At 39.3% G+C, this 17,948-nt stretch overlaps 1 protein-coding gene across 1 annotated transcript in view; it reads left to right on the top strand.

The window, feature by feature from the left end:
* Window positions 1–8,741, top strand: part of slx1b (SLX1 homolog B, structure-specific endonuclease subunit) — a 59,859-nt gene extending 51,118 nt beyond the window's left edge. Inside the window, exons 3-5 of the mRNA XM_073837509.1 lie at window positions 6,857–7,177; window positions 7,273–7,488; window positions 8,310–8,741. Of these exons, the coding sequence (XP_073693610.1) occupies window positions 6,857–7,177; window positions 7,273–7,488; window positions 8,310–8,339 (567 nt within the window). The 3' untranslated portion in view covers window positions 8,340–8,741. The remainder of the gene's footprint in view (window positions 1–6,856; window positions 7,178–7,272; window positions 7,489–8,309) is intronic.
* Window positions 8,742–17,948: the final 9,207 nt, after the last annotated feature.

The raw sequence follows: 17,948 nt of genomic DNA, 5'->3' as shown, positions 1-17,948 counted from the left end.
TCCACGTTTAACAGAGAAATTGGTCGATATGAGCTGCATTTTGTTGGATCTTTTTGGGGCTTCAGTAAAAGAGTAATCAGTGCTTCACTAAGGGACTTTGGCAAAGTTCCTTGAGATAAAGAATGTTCAAACATACTAAGAAGGAGTGGGGTTAGTTTAATTGAAAACTTCTTATAGAATTCAATTGGAAAGCCATCGGGCCCTGGGGTCTTGCCGCTCTGCAGAGCTCATATGGCCTCAGATATTTCTTGCAACTGAAGGGGATGATCTAAGTCTTTTTTATGATCCAAAGAGATAGTGGGGACATTTATTTTATCAAAGAACTCTACCAGTTTAGATCGATCCTAAGATGTTTCTGATGTATAAAGGTTAGAATAAAAGTTCATAAAAATATTATTAATTGTAAGGGGATCAATTGTTAAGTCCCCTGCATCACTCTCAATTTCGGAAATATGTTGTGCTGATGACCTGGACTTAAGCTGATGGGCTAAGAATCGGCTAGCCTTATCACCATGTTCATAAAAAAACCTTGTGACCGAAGAATAAGCTGTTCTGCTTGATTTGATGAAATTAAATTATACTGAGTCTGAAGATCAATCCTTTCCTTATAGAGTTCTGGTGTAGGGGAGGTAGAATATTGACTATCGATTTTGGATATTGCGTCAATTAAATGATGCCTTTTCCTTTCCCTCTCTCCATTAATAAAAGCAGTATATGATATAATGTCTCCCCTAAGCACCACTTTTAGAGTCTCCCAAAGGATAGAAGGGGAGACATGCTCCGTTGAATTAAATTCTAAAAAATTGTCAATTGAGGAAGACGCATGTTTGCAAAATGATTCATCAGACAACAGCGATGAATTTAATTGCCATGTATAACTTGTAAAATTAGATGGAAAGGAGAGATCTAGTAATAAGGGAGCATGATCAGACTCTACGATAGCAGAATATTCTACTCCCTTTACTGAGGGAAGGAGACTTTTGTCTATAAAAAAAATAATCAATTCTAGAGTAACAATGATGTACATGAGAAAAATAAGAAAAGTCCTTACTGTGAGGGTTGAAGAATCGCAAGGGGTCTACGCAACCTGTCTGGCTCAAAAATGCTGAAATATCGCATGCCATTTTAGAAGGAACTTGTGGTTTTGGATTTGAGCGATCCAAATTTGGGTTCATTACACAGTTAAAGACACCGCCTAAAATCAGATAATATGAATTAAAGCTAGGTAAAGACACAATCAGTTTATTTTATAAAATTATTATCATCCCAATTGGGGCCATAAATGTTCACCAGCAAGACCTGAGTTTGAAACAGCCTACCTGACACCATAATATAACGACCCTGAGGATCAGCAATGTATTAATTTTAATGTATTAATATTGCCGTTCCTCTTGCCTTTGCATTAAATTTAGAATGGTAAATGTGCCCAACCCATGGTTTCTTCAATCTAAGATGGTCTGAATTAAGTAAATGCGTCTCTTGAAGGAAGATTATATCGGAATTAAGACGTTTAAGATGAGAGAAAATTCTGGACCTCTTTATAGGACCATTAAGACCTTTAACATTCCATGATGTAAACCTAACAAATGACTTTCCTGTCATTCCTCTGCTTGATACATCAGACATAGTACAGCATAGAAGGATGAACACTGCACCTGTGGCATAGATAAGTTTCTCAATATCTCTGGCAATGAATGAAAACAGCCCAAAAACTAATTGAGTATCCAGAAGAGAAAAAAAAAATACAAAAAAAAAAAAAAATACAAAAACAAACAAAAATAAAAATAATAAAAATAAAAGTAAAACAATTTTAGTCACTGAGGCAGTAAACCACGCCATGATCATTACAACCCCCTTTCCTATGTTTACCTCCCCCACTGAGGTAAGCTGCAGGACTCCACTAACCCTGTTGCACTCCCAGCTACCCATTAACTACTCAACTGTTGAGCTCCCGACACCCTATCTCTTATACATCACAGCAATTTGTAAATACTGCATTCAGACAGGCAATCAGAAAAACAGAATAGAATAATAAAAATAAGAATAATAAAAACAAAATCTGGAGGGTCAATTATGGTCCATCTTCCAGTGCTTTATTACAGTACCTTTCCAAGGACGTAAGTTGTCATGACGACTAGTCCATCCGCTCGTATTTTAACAGTACCCTCTCAAACAAAAATGTGAACCGTCGCGGTAGAAGAAGAAAGAAAATACAAAATAAGAACAGTTCTTGTAGTGGATGTGCTTACACCTTTAAATTTGTCGTTCAGAAACAGTTTGAGTTTACCGGGAATTACTCCCTGCAGCAGCGGTCACGTTGATCCGACGTTCAAAGAAGGCTTTGGCTTCGGGTGCTGACTCGAAGATGAAGGTCTCCCCATCGTGAGTAAATCGCAAGCGGGCAGGATAGAGGAATCTGAAACGAATCCCTTTTTGATAGAGCATCGTTTTGATGTTCTTGAAGGTAGCGCGCTTCTTGGAGAGTGCCGCACTTAGGTCAGGATAGAATCTGAGAGTTTTCCCTGGATACTGCAGTTCGTGTTGCCTGGCCCAGCGCAGAGCTCGTTCCTTCTCCTGGTATCGATGAAAACAAACAATAATGGGTCTTGGAGGTTGACCATCCCTGGGTTTAGTCGCCAATGCACGATGCGCTCTTTCCAGCTCTGGCGGTTTCTCAAACACCTGAACCCCCATGACGTCTTTCAGCAGATCCGAAGTGAACTTGACCATGTCCGTTCCAATTTCGCTGTCTTCGGGAACATTTATGATGCGGAGGTTTGCCCTACGTGAACGCTTTTCGAGGTCTTCCAGACGGTCTAACAGTGCTTCGTTGGTAGCTTTTAACGCAGCAATGTCTGCCTCCGCTTTACTGAGAGCTTCAAAGTTTTCCCTGGCCGTTGTTTCCACGGTTGCGAGACATTTACCAAACGCATCCACAGTCTCTTGAAACGATTCTATGGAAAGCTGTATTGGTGCAAGGGAAGTCTTGATTAGCGCACTCATATCTTCTTTAAGATGTTCGCATTGTTTTTCCAGCTCCGTAGTCAGCATACTTAAAGAGAATTCCTCGTTAGCCTCTGAAGCAGCCGTCGCCATTTTAGCTAGCTTGCTACTTATCGAAGTTCTCTTTGGATCTTGATCAATTGTTTTCATTTTATAGTGAGGCATTTTTGACACCAAACCTATATTGCCGTCCACTACTGCTTGCCTGATCTGTTATGAGTAACAATTACTATTGTTTAAGTTGTCGGGAGACTCACACACACGCGTCCTCTCTCTACATTGCTCAAACCGGCATGTTCATCGGTCGTGTTTTGACATTATTGTGATGAAGTTTGAAGCAAATTGAGTAAAATTAAGAGGCTGAGTTTAAAGCATTTCGAAAGCGTACTGCTGCCAGTTGGTGGCGCTATAACTTTGACTCATAATAGTCACATCTCTGTGATCGGCATCAGACGAACAAACTGCTGAAGTTTGGTCAAAATTAGACAAAGTATGTCAAAGTTATTAGGCACTTCCTGTTTCTCATTTCTCGCCATAACTTTGTCGCCCCGCCACGGCCAAACCGTTCGAGATATCAAAAATCCCCTGGCAATTTTGCATCCCCAATGTCTTGAGGTCATGTTGACCGAGTTTGGTGGCTATCGGTGGAAAGGCCTAGGAGGAGTATTTCAAATTCCATTGCATGCGCTTTTTAGACATCCCTGAATAGCTGACTTCCTGTTTGGCGAAGCACGGACTATGAGCGCGAAAGTTGTTTGGCCCGATGAGGTCTATATGTGTTAGGGGTGTAAATCGTAGCCTTCAAGACGATTCGATACGATACCGATTTCTTAAGCCAACGATTTGATTAATTTCGATACTTCAGAATTCCCTGTGATACGATGCGATTCGATCCGATTCGATTCAATACTAGATATTTTTACATGATATCTATTAAGTTTCAAATAAATCAACAAAAATAGTAAATAATTTGCCTTTTATTGAGAATACAGAAACAGTATTCTATTCACATAATGTGTATGTTACACTAAAGCAGTTGTGCTCAATGCACTGCAAATAGAACAGCAAATATAAGTTACTGCATCTACAAAGTGCAATCAGATAAATTGTAATAATAATAAAAAAAAGGCTAATGCTTATAGTGCAGGTCTACTATGGTCAATTAGCCTATTCACTGTTTTAAAAAGTTTCATTTATACAAAATTGGTTACATTTTGAAAATACAATTTGCATCTTATTAAGAGGTAATGGTCACACATCCTCTGCAGTAGATGAACTGCAAATAGAACTCTACTCCACAAAATCAGTTCAAAATCATCGCTCTTGAAAGTCAGACAACAACGTGAGGTGTGTGAACATGAACAACATCATAGATGGACTGTGAAACGAAAGTAATGCGTGTGAAGTCAATAATGAGGTTAGCGCCACCCGCAGCTTAGGAGTAGGTAGTACGCTTACGTCGGAGCCATAGACAGTAAAAGAAAGGTCGGAACGGATTCTAAAAATAGACAAGTGATCAAACAGGCGGCAAAATAAACACATTAATCGATACTCTTGCGGACGAATCGATGCATTGAATCGTCGGCTGCATAATTGATGCATCGATACGAATCGATTAATATTTACACCCCTAATATGTGTATGAATTTTGGTGACTGTAGGTCAATTGGTGTGCGCTCCAGAGCCCCTCAAAATTCAACATGGTTTTATTTGATCAAATAAATGCAGCCTTTATGAGCATAAGAGTCTTCTTTATAAAAAAAAAACATTACAAGTCTTACTGATCTCAAACTTTTGAATGACAGTGTGTGTATATGTACAGTTTAAGTCAAAAGTTTACATCCACCTTGCAGAATCTGCAAAATGTTAATTATTTTACCCAAAATAAGGGTAACAATAAAAGCCTTGTTAATTTTATTTAGTACTGACCTGAATACGATATTTCACATAAAAGACATTTATAGTCCACAGGAGAAAATAGTTGAATTTATAAAAATTACCCTGTTTAAAAGTTTACATACACTTGATTCTTTATACTGTGTTGTTAGCTGAATGATCCACAGCTGTGTTTTTTTTTAGTGATAGATGTTCATGAGTTCCTTGTTTGTCCAGAACAGTTAAACTGCCCGCTGTTCTTCAGAAAACTCCTTTAGGCCCCACAAATTCTTTGTTTTTTGTGTATTTGAACCCTTTTCAACAATGACTGTATGATTTTGAGATCCATCTTTTCAACATTTTGCAGATTCTGCAACTTTTGACTTCAATATATAGACGTTTTTCCTGAACACGGAAGTAAGTCCGACTCTTAACTGAAAGAATGCTTTGCATTTCCGGTCTGCATTGTTTCTAGTCAAATTAGGGTATATTCTGAGCTAATAAACTAATGTTAAACCTATTAAAATGTTTTAAAAAGCACATGGCTCCATAGCGCCATCACTTGGCAATGTCGCAATGAGGACAGATGGACGCTATTTGAATGGGTTCCTATGGAAACCGGAACAGAAACGCATTCAATCTGACGTTAGAATTCGTAATGGCGGCGCTCATCGTTTACTCAGGAAAAAGGTCTATATCCTCTCTGATATGATATCATGTATCCATGCTTACTGATGCTTCAAAGTACATTCTTCCAGGCCGAAAAGCAGAGCAGAAGCACAAACAAAATATGTTCTTCTACAACACACATGCAGTTTTTTAACCGCTAGAGCTCCAAATTTACATATTGTTGATTTAATAATAATTTCAACAAATGTGTCCAAACAGGATTTATATAAGATTAATAAAAAGTGAAAATAATGAAAATTAAAGCTGCGAGCAGCGATGAACGGGCCCTCGCACCCGGGCTCACCGCCGACCGGTGACTTTAGGAAAATGGCAAACGGTGGGCAGTATGCTTTTAATACAGTAAATGTAGGAGAAATATGTCAAAGTCACTTAAATGTGCCAAATTTCCCGCTGGCAGCTGGTGGCGCTATGCCTATAACTGATTATTGGCATGTAGATGCGTTCAGGCCAGTACTATTATCAAACATATGAAGTTTGGTGCAGATTGACCTTGGTATGTTTGAGTTAGTGAAAGATATGATATATCCTGCTGCCAACAGGTGGCGCTATGATAATATCTGAATATTGGCCTTTAGGTGTCTTCAGGCCAGGCCTCTTACCAAACCTGTGAAGTTTGAGGCAGATCGGACATTTTATGGCTAAGTTCTCGCCATAACTTTGTCGCCTTGCCACGGCCAAACCGTTCGAGATATCAAAAATCCCCTCGCAATTTAGCGTCCCCAATGTCTTGAGATCATGCTGACCGAGTTTGGTGACAATCCTATGGAAACCCTGGGAGGAGTACGTTAAATTCCAGAGCATGCGCTTTTTACACAGCCCTAAATATCTCACTTCCTGTTGCGTTCAGCCCATGACATAGAATACAAAAGTTGTTCAGCTCGATGAGTTCTATATGTGTACCGAGTTTCATATGTGTACGTTTAAGTATGTGTGCTATATGGCCCTCAAAATTCCAGGGGGCGCCGTAGAGTCCCCTTGCCACGCCCCGGTACCAGCCTCTGTGGCGTCCTGATGGCCGCAGATTCCGACGTGTGTGCAAATTTTCAAGAGTTTTTGAGCATGTTAAGACCCCCTTAAGTGCCCGGAAGGTTAACAAAAAAAAAAAAAAAAAAAAAAAAGGAAAGAAGAATCCTTAGAAGAACAATAGGGCCTTCGCCCCTTTGGGCTCGGGCCCTAATTACTAATTCAACAGTAAAAGATCCAGATAATAATTAAAATAATTAAATTTTTGCGGTGGAAATATTTATTTTGTCTTTCTTTTACTTGTCCTCTGTCTTTTTTACGTTAGTTTGAGTGGGCCTGGCAGCATCCGCACATCTCTCGCCGACTGTCGCATGTTGCCCGGCGCAGCCGTAAGGAGTCCAGTTTGCAGTTCCACTGGCGTGTGGTGTCAAACATGCTTCGGGTGGCGCCGTGGAGTCGACTCCCCCTTACTGTGCGGTGGCTAAAGCAGGAATACCGAATGGACTTTGCACCTGAGCTGCAGCCTCCTCTGCACATTCCTCTAACATTTGGCTGTGTTCGTGCTAAGAGGAAACCCCAAGAGGAGTGCAAGGAACAAGACGAGAGACCGGTGGAACGGTGTGAGTTATGTGGGGTGTTTGTTAAGGTTAGTTCCACTCTGCTTTCAAAGTAGTATTGAGAAACCAGCTTAATAAATAACAGTCTCAATTCTTTTGGGTTTTGCATTTTTTGTGATTTCAGGCTATGGATAGACTATCTTGTTTCCACTCTTCTTGTAAAATGATTAGTCATCTGATTTGCCTGGCTAAATACTTTCTGAAAGCAGACCCTTCCCACCTACTTCCTGTGGAGGGAAAGTGTCCTGGCTGCCATCACTCGGTGCTGTGGGGGAGTTTGATACGCCATAAAAATGGCTGTTATGGAGATTTAGAAGAAATTACCTCATCCTCATCTCAGGTCAGATTTGATTGGATTTTCCCCTATGTTTTATCATACTGTATTAAAGGTGTAGTTCACTTCCAGAACAAAAAATTACCAATAAAAAAGAAAAAAACATCTCATCTTCTCCTCCAACTTCAAAATCATTCTACGTCACTGCAGAAGTACCGAACCAGTCTTTACAAAGTGAACATGCAAAGAAGGTCAAATGCCCTTTACAAAAAAAAAAAAAAAAAAAAAGATAAAACAGCGATATAGGATGATTTTGACATTGTTGGAGAAAATAAGTTGGGAGTTTTTCGACATACCCTAACTGTCATGAGTTTACGCAGAGCAAGACAAGACTTTGAGGTTAAAAAGTATATACATTGTAAATTGTAAAGAAAATAACCAATCATTTTGCTAGATAAGACCACTCTTCCTCGGTTGGGATCGTTTAGAGCCCTTTGAAGCTGCATTTAAACCGCATTTTAGAAGTTCAAACTTAGGGGCACCATCGAAGTCCATATGGAGAGAAATCCTGCAATGGTTTTCTTTAAAAAACATAATTTCTTTACGACTGAAGAAAGAAAGACACGAACATCTTGGATGACAAGGGGGTGAGTACATTATCTGTAAATGTTTGTTCTGGAAGTGAACTACTCCTTTTATATGTGTTGCCAATAAATTCACACAATTTTCATTTAAACCTTAACACGTATTTACACCACATAGTATTTTTATATTTCAAAAATATGTCATATAGTGGGGCAGTTTTTAAAAAAACTGTAGTTAGAGTAAGGGAGTTATAGTCATTTTTTTTTTTTAAATAACTTTTTTTTTTTTTTTCATTTAAACAGAGTCATTGGACAGATGAACTTCAGTTGTGAAGACAATGCCATACAGCTGTTTCTGTGTTTTAAGAAGTATTCATTGAATTGGAGTGTCTGACCTGTCAGACTGACAGCTTATTAAGGCCAAAGCATCTTCACATTGTAAGACATTTGGAATTACCAAGGATATACAGCATAAGATGAATCAGACCTTTTGACATATGAGTCTTCAGACATTTTTTTAAAATAAGATATAAAACATTTTAATTTAGCAGTAACATGTTTGAACATGTACAGTATAAGCTCAGTCACAATAAGAATAATGCTACGAATAAGGATAGTGTGTGTTTTATACAACTGTGGTTGTTTTAAATAAATGTAAATGTAGTTATTTTGTATCTGGATGTATGTGTGAATGTATTTATTGAACAATAAATCAGTGTAGTTTGTTTTAGTGTTTTTTTGTGAAGCATTATTTTTCCCCTATTCCTCGTTGGTGCAATTTATTACTCACAAATTTTCTGTTTGCATGTTTGAACAGGATGGAAACAGATGGCCATTAGAAATAATTTATAAACAGTAAGGATAAGTATTGCTGCAATGAATTCCTGAATCCCTTAAAAAAAGTGTAAACATTGCAACATTGTTTCAACATTGCTCTGTTTGAGTAGCTTGACAGTCAATCGAGTGAGTTTAAGATGGGACTTTATGTGCAAACAATGTGGGATATTTGAAAACAGTAATTATAGCAGTTCTCAGTCATTATTGTTTTTGCAAAACTGTTAAGTGCCATGGGTTAGACAGAAATGACACACTGTTGCACACTGGTTCACACTGGTTGTGCCCACAATTTAGATTATTTTAAAAAGGCCTCACTAGAGCAATAACAACTGAGTTATTGTTTTCTGTCTGTCGGGAACATTTAATAGACTAAATTAAACAAATTTTTAATATATTTTAGGTATAAAATGTACAGTGTATACTATGTACAGTGCATCCGGAAAAAAGTAGTCAGCACTTCACTTCTTCCACAATTTGTTATTTTACAGCCTTATTCCAAAATTAATTAAATTCATTAATTTTCCTCAATATTCTACAAACAATACCCCATAATGATAATGTGAAAGAAGTTTGTTTGAAATCTTTGCAAATTTATTCAAATAAAAAAAACTACTGTATTCACAGCCTTTGCTTAATACTTTGTTGAAGCACCTTTGGCAACATTTACAATCTCAAGTATTTTGAGTATGATGCTTTGCTCATCATCATTTGGCAGTTATCTGCCATTCTTCTCCTCACCTCTTCACCTCTCAAGATCTGTCAGGTTGGATGGGGGCAGACGCACATTTTCAGGTTTCTCCAAAAACATTTGATTAGGTTCAAGCCCAGGCTCTGGCTGGGCCACTCAAGAACATTCACAGAGTTGTCTATAAGCCATTCTTGCTATGTGCTTAGGTTCATTGTCCTGATGGAAGGTGAACCTTCTGCCCAGTCTGAGGTTCTGATATTTTGGTGCATTGAGCTTTTCTTCTATTCTGACGAGTCCCTCAGTCCCTGCCACTGAAAAACAGCCCCACAGTATGAGGCTGCTACCAGCACACTTTACTATTTGAGATGGTACTCTACAGGTGATGAGCAAAGCTGGTTTTCTTAAAACATGATGCTTAGAATTGAGGTTCATCATGCCAGAGAATCTTGTTTCTCAGTCTGAGGGTCCTTTAGGCACTTTTTTTTTTGCAAATTCCAAGTGTGTTTTCAGGTTTCCTCACTAAGGATAGGGTGGGGAGTGGGGTGTTGCAGTGATGTTTGTCTTTCTGCAAGTTTCTACCATCTGCATATATGATCATGGAGCTCAACTAAAGTGACCATCAGGTTCTTGGTCATCACTCTAGACAAGGCCCTTCTCAATCAATTGCTCAGTTTGGCCAGTAGGCCAGCTTTAGGAAGAGCTCTGGTGGTTCCAAACTTCTTCCATTTACGGATGATGGAGGCCACTGTGTTCATTGGGATCTTCAATGCTGCAGAATTTTTTCTGTGCCTTAATACAATCCTGTCTCAGAGGACTACAGACAATTCCTTGGACTTCATGTTCTGGTTTGTGCTCTGACATGCACTGTTTAACTATGGGACATTATATAGACAGGTGTGTGCCTTTCCAAATCATGTCCAATCAGCTTAATTTACCACAGGTGGACTCCAATCAAGTTGTAGAAATATCTTAAGAATGATCGGTGGAAACAGGATCCACCTGAGCTAAATTTTGAGTGTCGTGGCAAAGGCTGTGAATACTTATGTACATGTGATTTTTTTTTTCTTTTTTTTTCTTTTTATAAATTTGCAAAGATTTTAAACAAACTTCTTTCACATTGTCATTATGGGGTATTGTTTGTAGAATTTGGAGGAAAATAATGAATTGAATCCATTTTGGAATAAGGCTGTAACAACAAAACATGGAAAAAGTAAAGTGCTGTGAATACTTTCCAGATTAATTTTAAAAGAAAGTTAATGTAAATCACATGATCAAATGTGATGGAATATTAGAAACATGTTAATAAACTATATGTGTAATATAAAATACTAAGTTTAAATTCACAGTCATTCATAGATATACCTAAAAATGTATAAAACTGATCATTCAATTCTGACACACACGTTGAACATACAGCATATACATATGTGGATAAAAGTATTGCTCCTGGCTCTGAACATCTCATCCCTGAAACAGTCCTCACTGAGGATCTGGAGGTCCGTTGACTGTGATGACTGGCTGAAAGAGAGTACAAACAGAGTGTGTTTTTGCCATATCCTTCAAAACAACATTTTATAACATGAGCTACAGCATTACATTTGCATGGTTTCCTACCACACTAGACACTGGAGAGCAGCACTGAATGACCTTGCAGCAGTATGCAGCTAAAGTGGCAGAAAGGGCAATCTGGACTGCCACCACAAGCTTTTGTAATCCTAGGTAATTTCCAAAGCCAATCTGTGGGTAAAACAATTTAAGAAGTCTGCAATATTTGATGTCTAAGTTTTTATCACCTTAAACATTTTTTATCTTTTAACATCTTGACTGAATCAATAACTGTGGAGAAATAACATTCCAATCTTACATTTTGTCACTTATGTCAAGTCAAGTCACCTTTAATTAAATAGCAATTTATAAAATAATACACATTATATAAAAGAAGCTTTACAGTAATAAACAGGAAAATAATGATTCAGTGATGCAAAGAGAATTGAATTCTACTTAAGTTCAGTTCAGTTAAAATCAGTTCACTGTTGGGAGTAGAAATTAACAACCAGCCATGGTCTCCCCTACCTAGAATACCATATCAGAATTGTTACAGTAAACTTCTATATGACTTACGCCTAAATTTTTGCATGTTGTCTTTTGGGAGGACTCTACTTCGTACACCCAACAGTGATATATGGCAGGGAAAACACTTAAGAACAGGAATATGGAGATCACAGAGGCTGTACAGGCCACCACCTGCATTCCTAAACAGGCTTTTAGCTGAAACAAAAACACACAAAAGTTGCAGGCTGCCCATAAAACAAGGCAATGTATAAAAAAATGAAATAAATTGCTTATGTCTAATACACATGTATCTTGTAAAGGGCTATGATCTGAAAACTTACAGTTGAGAGGTGGAGATTCTGTGCAGCTATTGCCAGACTTCCAGCAATAATTATCTATAAAAGGGCAAGATCAAGACATATTATATGCAATACATGCACATGGTCCCACTTTATATTAAGTGTCCCTAATACCTGTGAAGTTACATGGTAACTAGATGTGTACGTAGCATGTAACTACAGTGTATGTACACATTGGTACATTGTATCTACAGCTCTAATACTGGTGTAATTACACACATGTAACAACTCACTGAATAGCATTTGTAAGTACAAATGTGTAACAGGACATTGGTAACAACAGTTTTTTCACTTCTGAAAGTACACATGTGTAACAAGAATTATGTAACTACATTTTGTAACTGTCACAAGGAGGGTCAGAGACGTTCGGATTCATTCGCAGCATTTATTCAAACAAACAAACAAACAAACACAAAGGGACAGGCAGAAATCGTGGTCAAACACAGGCAGAAGGTCGGGGCTGGCAGCTAGAATCAAAACACGGGGAGTAGTCCAGGAATCAAACACAGGAAATCAAACACGGGAATAAACGCTCGGAAATAAAGACCAGAAGGAACAATAAGACTTCGCAAGGTGGCTGTGTGTGTGAGTGGCTTAAATGCAGTCAGTGTGATGAGGTGCAGCTGTGAGCGGTAATCAGTCAAGTGAGAGCAGGTGAATGCAGTGATTAGTGCAGTGGCTTGTGGGGAATGAAGTCCATGAAGTGTGGTGCAAGAGTTCATGATGACAGGGTAGACCAGATACGTGACAGAGCCCCTCCCCAAGGAGCGGCTTCCAGACGCTCTAACCACCTAATACAACCTGGAGGGTGGTGGAGCGGAGGCGGAACAGGGGGAGGGATGGAGGGCCAGGTCCATGTAGGGGTACAGGAACCACGAACTGAGGCGGAGCTGACGGAGGGAGAAGCCATGGTGGAGGAAGGGTTGGCTCCTGCCTGGGGCCGACCGACGGAGGTGGAGCCCGAGGCGAAACTGGAGAGTCGATGGTCCTGGGTGACACAGAGGATCCGGAGGACCAAGGCGGAACCCAAGGCTCTGGCGACCCCGGCGGAGATGGAGGTCCGGAGGTATGCAGCGGAGCCGGAGTGACAGAGGATCGAGGCTGTGCCCACGGGAGGGAGGAGGTCCACAGAGCCGGCAGGACGGAGTGACGAGGCGCAGCCGGAGGAGTAGAGTCCAGAGGCGAAGGTGGGGCGACGACTGACCGGGGCGGAGCCGGAGAGACGATGGAGCCCGGAGGAGCTGGTGGGCCGACGGCCGACAACGGAGACGAGGGAGCACAGAGCCGGGGTGGAGCCGCAGGGTCGGAGGGCCGAGGTGGAGTCCAGGACTCTGAGACTGGAGGTGATGGTGAGGGATCCTTCAGTCTGGACACCGATGGAGACTGGCAGTCCCACGGCAAGTCCTCTGCACCGAAGGTGGGATGTGGGTGAGCAGAGGGACTGTCAGGAGACAGAGGTGGCGGGACTGGAGCAGCAGGGAGGGTGGGTGGGAACAGTCCATGCATGGCCTCCGTGACCAGAACCGGGCAGACAGGAATCTCAGGACGACTGGATGGAACCAGCGGAGGCTCTGGAAGACTGGGCTGAACCAGCGGAGGCTCTGGAAGGCTGGGCTGAACCAGCGGAGGCTCTGGAAGGCTGGGCGGAACCAGCGGAGGATCTGGAAGGCTGGGCGGAACCAGCGGAGGCTCTGGAAGGACAGCCATCTTGTGCAATGGCTCTGGAAGGGTGACCATCTTGAGAGCAGACTCTGGAAGGGCAGCCATTTTGCGAACAGACTCTAGAAGGGAGGTCATCTTGTGAAAAGACTCTAGAAGGGAGGCCATCTTGCTTACAGGCTCAGGAAGGGCGGCCATCTTGTGAACAGGCTCTGGGTTGGCAGACATCTTATGCTGTGGCTCTGAGCTGGAACTTACTGTGGGAAGATGGTCCTCCTCCACAATTCCCACAGTAAAAGGAGAGCCACACAACAAAAGATCCATATAATATTGCAAGGTCCAGTTAGGTTCAATCATGGGCATGAGTGAAGCCCATGGCTCTAAGAGTCCTCCACGGAAAAAAATCATTAGGCATCCATCATCCATAGTAGACTGATTAGCCAATTCGATGAAGTCCATCGTATACTCCTCAATAGTCCGCTCACCCTGCTTGAGACGCATGATCTGTACAGTGGGGTTCGTGCTGGAACCGGATAACTCCACAATAGCTGCTGGATCCTTGTAGCGGCGAAGTCTTCTGTCACAAGGAGGGTCAGAGACGTTCGGATCCATTCGCAGCATTTATTCAAACAAACAATCAAACACAAAGGGGCAGGCAGAAATCGTGGTCAAACACAGGCAGAAGGTCGGGGCTGGCAGCTAGAATCAAAACACGGGGAGTAGTCCAGGAATCAAACACAGGAAATCAAACACAGGAATAAACGCTCGGAAATAAAGACCAGAAGGAACAATAAGACTTCGCAAGGTGGCTGTGTGTGTGAGTGGCTTAAATGCAGTCAGTGTGATGAGGTGCAGCTGTGAGCGGTAATCAGTCAAGTGAGAGCAGGTGAATGCAGTGATTAGTGCAGTGGCTTGTGGGGAATGAAGTCCATGAAGTGTGGTGCAAGAGTTCATGATGACAGGGTAGACCAGATACGTGACAGTAACAACAATATGTACTCACAGAAGTTTTTACACTTCCACACAGTCTTCAATACTGCAGTTACCAGTTTGGAATGCCCTGAAACATTATTGAAATCGTGATGATTCCTGTGTAGGCTACATACATTTTTTGTATTCATGTATTTGTGAACACTGAATTAGAATTAAAGTATCAATTTGTAGAACCAGTGTACTTACATGGTAACTCCTCAGGAACTGACTGATCTACTTAATATAAAGTGTAAAATGGTCACAACTTACAGAGTAATATATTAAATGTAAACCTCTGTGCAACACTTTAATACCAGTGTACTTACATGGTAACTCCTCAGGAACTGTCTACTTAATATAAAGTGTAAAATGGTCACAACTTAGAGTAATATATCAAATGTAAACCTCTGTGCAACACTTTAATTTCAGTGTACTTACATGATAACTCCTCAGGAACTGTCTACTTAATATAAAGTGTAAAATGGTCACAACTTACAGAGTAATATATCAAATGTAAACCTCTGTGCAACACTTTAATTTCAGTGTACTTACATGATAACTCCTCAGGAACTGTCTACTTAATATAAAGTGTAAAATGGTCACAACTTACAGAGTAATATATCAAATGTAAACCTCTGTGCAACACTTTAATTTCAGTGTACTAACATGATAACTCCTCAGGAACTGTCTACTTAATATAAAGTGCAAAATGGTCACAACTTACAGAGTAATATATCAAATGTAAACCTCTGTGCAACTCTTTAATTTCAGTGTACTTACATGGTAAGTTAACTCCTCAGGAACTGTTTACTTAATATAAAGTGTAAAATGGTCCAGCCTGGTCTCATTGTTTATACGTTGGTATTTATACATATTTTTAGATGCACAATTTAGATGTATTTCAACGTTTAAAACGTACAAATAGCTACGTATGTTTTGCTAAAAACGTAAAATATGTACGTATCTTTCATTTCATTAAATATTCATATCAATACCTTTTTATCATTTTATTAATACGCAATTTATATTTTTAGCCCCCTTAACCTACCCCCAAACCTAAAGCTACCCATTTTATAGCAAATATAAAAGGATATAAATCGTAACTGACAAAAATATATGCAGGGAAATTACCATTTTTACTAACAATATAGCATAAAAATATTTTTATAGTCACTAATCACACTCCTACCTCTAAACCTAATGTTAACCATATCTCTCTCAGTACAGTAATAAAAAAAAAACATGACAGACAAAAAATTGCAATTACAATCATTTATTTAATGCAAAAATATCAACAGCCATACCAAAAAGTAATCCAAATGGCAATGCTTTTGCAGCCGCAGTCCTCTCTGGCAGAATACAGTAGGTTTTGTTTGTGGTGCAGAGCGGAATTAAAGTTATTATTGGCTGAAATATTATCCAGATTATTTTCCTGATCCTCTCCGTAAATGCGGCCAAAGAGTATGCGCCCGCGCAACATTCAAACACGTCATGTCGTAAACTGTGACGAATGCTGGCGAGAGCCAATGAGAGCTCGATTTTCTTGCCGTAAAAACTGCCGTTTCCTGACGCGGTTGTATTTGAATTCGTAAAATAAAGATAAAGATTTGAATTTGGGCATGTTCCTCGCAATGGTATGGATTCTGAAGATCTTTTAGCGCGCAAATAAAATTGTTTCATTTTATAATTATGATGCGTGTTCGGCGTATTTTATGGTTTTATTGTTAGTCGCAGGGATGTCAGAAAACGCCTGCTGTGTCCCACCGCTACAAACGAAGTTAATATTACATAAATGGTTAAACGATTGTAGAAATGTTATTTATTTTAAAGGTTTAAAGTGTAGTCTTGTTAAACATTATGCTTACATATGCTTGGAATAGAGTTGGCAACAGAAATCACACAGAACAGGATGGAAAGTTATAATTTCATATTAAGTAAACTATTTAATAATGCATTTGAAAACACAGTTTATATATATTACTCTGTAGGTTGTGAGCATTTTACACTTTATATTAAGTAGACAGTTCCTGAGGAGTTACCATGTAAGTACACTGGTTCTACAAATTACAAATTAGATACTTTAATTCTAATTCAGTGTTCACAAATACATGAATACAAAAATTGTATGTAGCCTACACAGGAATCATCACGATTTCAATAATGTTTCAGGGCATTCCAAACTGGTAACTCCAGTATTGAAGACTGTGTGGAAGTGTAAAAACTTCTGTGAGTACATATTGTTGTTACAAAATGTAGTTACATAATTCTTGTTACACATGTGTACTTCCAGAAGTGAAAAAAGTGTTGTTACAAATGTCCTGTTACACATTTGTACTTACAAATGCTATTCAGTGAGTTGTTACATGTGTGTAATTACACCAGTATTAGAGCTGTAGATACAATGTACCAATGTGTACATACACTGTAGTTACATGCTACGTACACATCTAGTTACCATGTAACTTCACAGGTATTAGGGACACTTAATATAAAGTGGGACCCTTATGGAAATGTTAACTATTACAAAGCGGGTTACATCTAAATATTTTCACACACACACACAGATTTAATTCATGTCTTTCCTAAATTGCATTGACTGTTAATTGACTAAAATATGAGACACCAATGGACACAGAATAGACACATGCGTATTTGATATAATTTGATATTATAACTGTTTTATATTCTATTTGGGTTTATGTTTTTTAGCCATACGATTTGATTTCAAAAACTGTATCATAGCTTTTAAACTATATTTTGTTATGATGTTAAATCTGTATTTAACTATCTCAAAGTAGAAACAGTGCTACAGTCTGATTCTGTGGTGGCTGTGCTTTAAAATGAAGTGATGACGGAAAGTCTGACAGTAATCAGTGTTGAGGACTACTGTAATGCCTGGTTTAAATGTTTGAAAACAGTTCATTGGTTCATTCATTAGAAATGTAGAAATTGAATTAAAAAATAGTCAAACATAATCAGTTACATTCATTTAAAAAAGTGATTTAAGTAGTTACACTACTTCTTACATTTGTAATCTGTAACCTATTACATTTCCAAAGTAACCTTTCCAACACTGGTGAAGTAAATGAAGTCTACTTACAATCATGGAGGCAATGCTACCAGTGACCATGGCCATGTCTGTATACATGGCAATGCCATTCACATAGAACACCACAACTGTAAATGTGAAAAAGACAGCCAATGCAATCTGTGTTACCTGTAATAAACCACAAAAATTTTACAAAAAATAACAATGGTTTTACTGAATTACCCACACACAGTTCATTTAGCCTAGGCATATGGCATTTGTAAACTCTGTAACAATTTTACAATTGTTTTTACTAAACCATGCAATTTGTAGTTAAACCATTACAA

The sequence above is a fragment of the Garra rufa genome, chromosome 3 (genome assembly GCF_049309525.1).
Source record: "Garra rufa chromosome 3, GarRuf1.0, whole genome shotgun sequence".
Lineage (NCBI taxonomy): Eukaryota > Metazoa > Chordata > Actinopteri > Cypriniformes > Cyprinidae > Garra > Garra rufa.
Note: the sequence above shows the minus strand (reverse complement) of the source record. Positions and strands in the feature narration are given on the sequence as shown.